Below are 5,000 nucleotides of genomic sequence, written 5' to 3'. Positions count from 1 at the left end.
TCACGTCACGTATCTGGAAATATCTTCAGGGCTCGAGATCAGGTGTTTCAGATGATCTATGCGTGTTGTGATCCGAATCTTTTATACAAATCCCCTGAAAGCCGTCAATGCAGTTCTGCCCGCTCTCACACAGTTTAACCCCATGCAGGGAGTGTAGAGGAGCTGGTGAGTGGATCCTGTGTGTGTTAGAGGAGGGAAAACAGTACAGTGTGCGGTACAGCGTCGGGATTCTGTAATGTGCTGCTTAAATCTCACAGTAATAAAACCTTTACTGTTCCATTTACATTTACATTTACTTTTACTGGCCCAAACCAAGAGAGCCAGCATTACTGACTTACATTCACTGTTACATTTACTGTTACACTTCTACCACATTTACCCTCACTGTTACATTTACTGTTACACTTCTACCACATTTACCCTCACTGTTACATTTACTGTTACATTTACTGTTACACTTCTACCACATTTACCCTCACTGTTACATTTACTGTTACATTTACTGTTACACTTCTACCACATTTACCCTCACTGTTACATTTACTGTTACATTTACTGTTACACTTCTACCACATTTACCCTCACTGTTACATTTACTGTTACATTTACTGTTACATTTATCATTACACCAACTGCCACATTTACTATTACACTTACATTTACTGTTACTGTTACATTTAGTGTTATTCTTATATTTACTGTTACTTTTAGAATTTTTGTTACATTTTCTATCACATTTACTTTCACATTTACATTTACTGTCATTGTTACTATAACTGTTTATTTATTTACACTTACATTTATGGCATTAAAGAGATGCCTAGTCTCCACCAGTAAATACATTCTTATGCTGGTTCATTAGGACACAGACTAAGATGTGATCAGACTGCCTCACCACCACAGTCAAACATGGAGGTGAAAGCTTAATGGTTTGGCATTGTTTTAGAGCAGTGAAGGTTGGAGAATTATTCCAGAAAGTGAAAGGAATCCTGAACCAACATGACTTCGCCATACAACAAGACGATGAACAGAAGCCTACATCCAAGCTCTATAAGCGTTTTTTTAGAGTCATCTGGAAATGATCTGAAATGGGGAGAATGTAAATAAGCAGGAGGAAGTGATGAGGAAGGGAGCAGAGACGAGAGAAATGAACCTTTTCCTGGTTCCGCTGCTGCTTCCATCACCTCCAATACGCCTCTTTAATCAAACTGCTTTTCTCCCCCTGACATGGAGATTATAATAGTGATGTTTCACACTGCTTTAAACGCACCGCGTGTGTGTGTGTGTGTGTGTGTGTGTGTGTGTGTTGAGGATGTTAGTGCACCCACAGGAGAGATAATAGCACTCAGCATGTGGCAGAAATGAGGAAAATAAATAAATTTCAGTTTCACACTACAGGAGAAGTGTTTCACATCCGACTCTATGAAGACGAAGAAACCCGCTGCAGTTCACCTGCTTATTACAGACACGGTGCGTGTGTGTGTGTGTGTGTGTGTGTGTGGTGTGATGGTTTATCCATTACAAGGATTGATTTTATTAGTGAATGACAAAAGAGTATGTGTTTTAAGCAGCGGTGAGGAAACAGCAGAGTCTGTGTTGTTCTCTCTCTCTCTGTCTCTGTCTCTCTCTCTCTCTCTCTCTCTCTCTCTCGCTTTTCTAAACCCTTGTGTATTTAAATGGACAGTGAAGGAAACCTCTATCTTCGACTGGAGAAGTGTGTAAGACTCACCGTCACCCCGCTGCGTGTCGTCGTCTCTCGGTAGCCGAAGTCACACACGGCCCAAGACACATAATAAGTGGACATGCGAGGTGTCCTGGAGAAGCGATTGACGACCCGGCCGTCCTCGTCCAAGCCGGACCACTCGACAGGCATGTTGGAGATGGACCGGTAGGAGGCGTCGTGCCTCAAGGTCACACTGAAGGTGGCTTTGTAGATGGGTTCGTCGAAACACGGGAACGCTTTCCTCGCATGAGTCGGAGAGAATTGAGTCACGGCAACGAACCTGCACAGACAGAGACGGGTTTAGATGAGAGGACAGGATCTATCAGTGAGACGCTTCTGTATCTTGAAAGAAACTTGCTGATGTTTCAGAAACTTCAGAAACACAATGGCTTCCAGTCTCATTTATTCAGCAGCTCAGAATATAGCACTTAATCCAGCACACAATGTTAGATTATACTTTACTTTTTATGCATGTGTGTTTGTTTGTGTATATAAACCTTAATGAAGCCTTGAGATAACAAATCAACATCATGATGTCATCACAAACTCTGCACTGTCACGTGACATGACTTTTTTCTGCACCTCCAAAAATCAGCACCTGTAGATATATTGATGGTTCACTGCACTGTTTGTCCTCCACAGTCGTGTTGGGCCTCGTAGGTACGCGTCATGATGAAATGTAAGCTGCTTTGGATAATGGCATTACTATGCCGCTGTGAACGTCTCCAGGTTACTTATGTAACCATGGTTCCCAGAGGGAACTCGAGCTGCATTAACAACGATTTGGAAACAATTCCGCATTGTCTGCGCTCTGAATCACGTGCGTAATCAGTCCAATGGAAAGCGAGGCATCACCGGTGGGGTGACGTCATGACCGGAAGCTATAAAATGCACACGGAGTGAAAACGGCGCTTGCTTTTGAAAAAGGAAGGAAGCGCTGCAGGGACGGCGGCAGTGTGGCATGGAGACGCAGCGTTTTGTTTCCTCAGGGAACCATTGTTACATACATAACCTGGAGCCGTTCCCCTTCAGGAACTTGAGCTACGTTCACAACACTTTGGGAACAAGAGTCCAATAAAGCCAGACTGATTAATGCCTGCCCAGTGTGGATGGGCACAGGTAGGTCGAAGGACAAAGGGGCCAGGAAAGGCACTAAGGTCAAGGTTATAAAAGACTGAGTGTCTGCTCGCACTGGGCACAGTCAGTTAAGCTTCTCCTAGTCTGGGGCCTAAAAAAGTGGAGGGAAGAAAGCCTGGATCATACCCGATACCATACCAGATCGTGTGATGACTGAGGGTAACTTGAAAACGTACCCTAATTAAGGCACCAGAAGCATGGCGCTGTCCCTGTCGGGTCTTTCCGTGAGTCATAGGTGCCTTTCAGTAGACACAAGGGTGGCCATGGACTGGCCAATGGCCCTAGCTGTCTCTTCAGTCGCACAGCAGAGCTCTCGAATTTCAGCACAGGCATGGTGTGTGGGGCAAGAACAATGAGCGGGAGAACCCTCCTCAAAGAGTTCTCTCTGGGAGCGCAGCGTTCGCAAATACATGCAAGCGTAATCTGCACACTCGGCTCCCTCGAGAACCGACCTAGCATACTCTGCTCCCAAGCAAGCAACACAGAGGCTGTGTGTATCCCCCCAGCACAGCCGGAAAGAGTGCTTACTCTTCAGGCTTGCTTTATTTTCTTTTTTTACATTTTGTTTCCGGACATTTACCACTTACCATAGACACATACACACATAGAGCGCTTCATGAACAAACAAAAGCTAGCACTGGCTTCGCTCCATGTGCTTTTTTTACAGCTTCCTGGTGGTGACCTCACTCCGCCGGTGACGCCGCGCTTTTCATTGGACTGATTACACAACTGATTCAGAGCGTGGACAACGTGGAAGCGTTCACAAAGCGTTGTTGATGCAACTCGAGTTCCTGAATGGGGAACTAAGCCAGCTCCATGAAGATGTGCTTTACGTGGGTTGGAGTGGAAGATCTCCTGCTATAGAGCTCCAATCACATTAAACATGATGAATGTGAACACTGTCTGCACCCCAGGCCTCCACACCTTCTCACCTACATCAGGACCTAAATTTACTACCACCCTTCTGGCTAAATGAGCACAAATATCCATAAAGTCTGGTGGAACATCTACTCAGAAGGGTAGAGGTTCGTATAACAGCAAATGGAGACTCTGTGTGGAATGGGATGTTCAGAAAGAAACACATACTAATCTTATGGTCAGGTGTCCACAAACTTTTGTCCATGCTCTATAATGTATCTGGAAAGTGTGTGAGAGACTCGTCTCAAAATTTGTGTGTAAAATAATTCGCTCGTAATTTATGAGACAGGAAGTAAAAGTGGAGTGTGTGCTGTAAAGCTCAGTGTGGAGAGAAAATTACACACAGCTATAAATATCTCCACGAGACTACAGTCAGGATTCTACACCAACATCACTCCAATGTCCTTCTTCAACCACTGCTGCTATATGGAGAACAAACACACACACACACACACTGATTGAATAAATGTGCGATGAAGATTGCTGTCTGTGAACAGTGAGTGTGAGAAGAAGTGAAGGAAATGTGGAGTTTACAAGCAGGACATTGGGCTCATGGAGGATCTTTTCTGCTATTTTTCATGAGCTCTTTTTAGCTTTTCAGTCAAATATCTTCCTGGGTTCAATGCAGAACTACAATGGACCACCTGACAAACCCTGAAGTTAATGAGATGTACTTACGACAGGTTCCTAATATGAACCTCTACCTGAGTTTTAATTTCTGAGGTTTTGCTTCTGAGACAAATGAGGAAATGTGCAAGGAACAGCTGCAGTGATTGAATTCGAGCAGATGCGCTCTGTAGGTGTTCGTTCAATCGACACATGTTAAAAACAGGTGAGCGAACGCTGGAATTAACACTGAAATATACAGCGGAATTGAATAAATTACCTTTGTTCTCCATGCAGCAGGTAGGAGGTGCGGTAAAAGCCCAGGAGCTGGTCATGGATTTGAGCCTGGAAGGTCATGTGGAGCTTATATGTTCTAAACGGCTTCATTTCCCGGTGCAGAGCGACGACGTACACCTGGTTGTGTGAGTACCGGAAGTGCCGGTGGATCCTCATGGCACCGGGTTTCTTGCCGTCCGAGTACACGGCCACCTTGTCAATGTGCAGCCCATCGGCATGCAGGACGATGAACTTGGTGGCGTTCACACACTCGAGCTCGATGCTTAGCTCCCCGGAAAAGGTGAAGTTGTTCATGTAGACCGAGAGCTGGAGGTCGTAG

At 44.9% G+C, this 5,000-nt stretch overlaps 1 protein-coding gene across 2 annotated transcripts in view; it reads right to left on the bottom strand.

Moving 5' to 3' along the window:
- The window catches only part of LOC124400994 (thyrotropin-releasing hormone-degrading ectoenzyme-like), a 46,055-nt gene that overhangs the window by 40,427 nt on the left and 628 nt on the right, over positions 1-5,000 (bottom strand). For both annotated transcript variants that reach the window (XM_046872856.1, XM_046872857.1), the window contains exons 2-3: positions 4,665-5,000; positions 1,730-2,003 (exon numbers count right to left, since the gene is read on the bottom strand). The exon at positions 4,665-5,000 is cut by the window's right edge. In XM_046872856.1, the coding sequence (XP_046728812.1) occupies positions 1,730-2,003; positions 4,665-5,000 (610 nt within the window). The remainder of the gene's footprint in view (positions 1-1,729; positions 2,004-4,664) is intronic.

This window comes from Silurus meridionalis, chromosome 18 (assembly GCF_014805685.1).
Source record: "Silurus meridionalis isolate SWU-2019-XX chromosome 18, ASM1480568v1, whole genome shotgun sequence".
Taxonomy (NCBI): domain Eukaryota; kingdom Metazoa; phylum Chordata; class Actinopteri; order Siluriformes; family Siluridae; genus Silurus; species Silurus meridionalis.
Note: the sequence above shows the minus strand (reverse complement) of the source record. Positions and strands in the feature narration are given on the sequence as shown.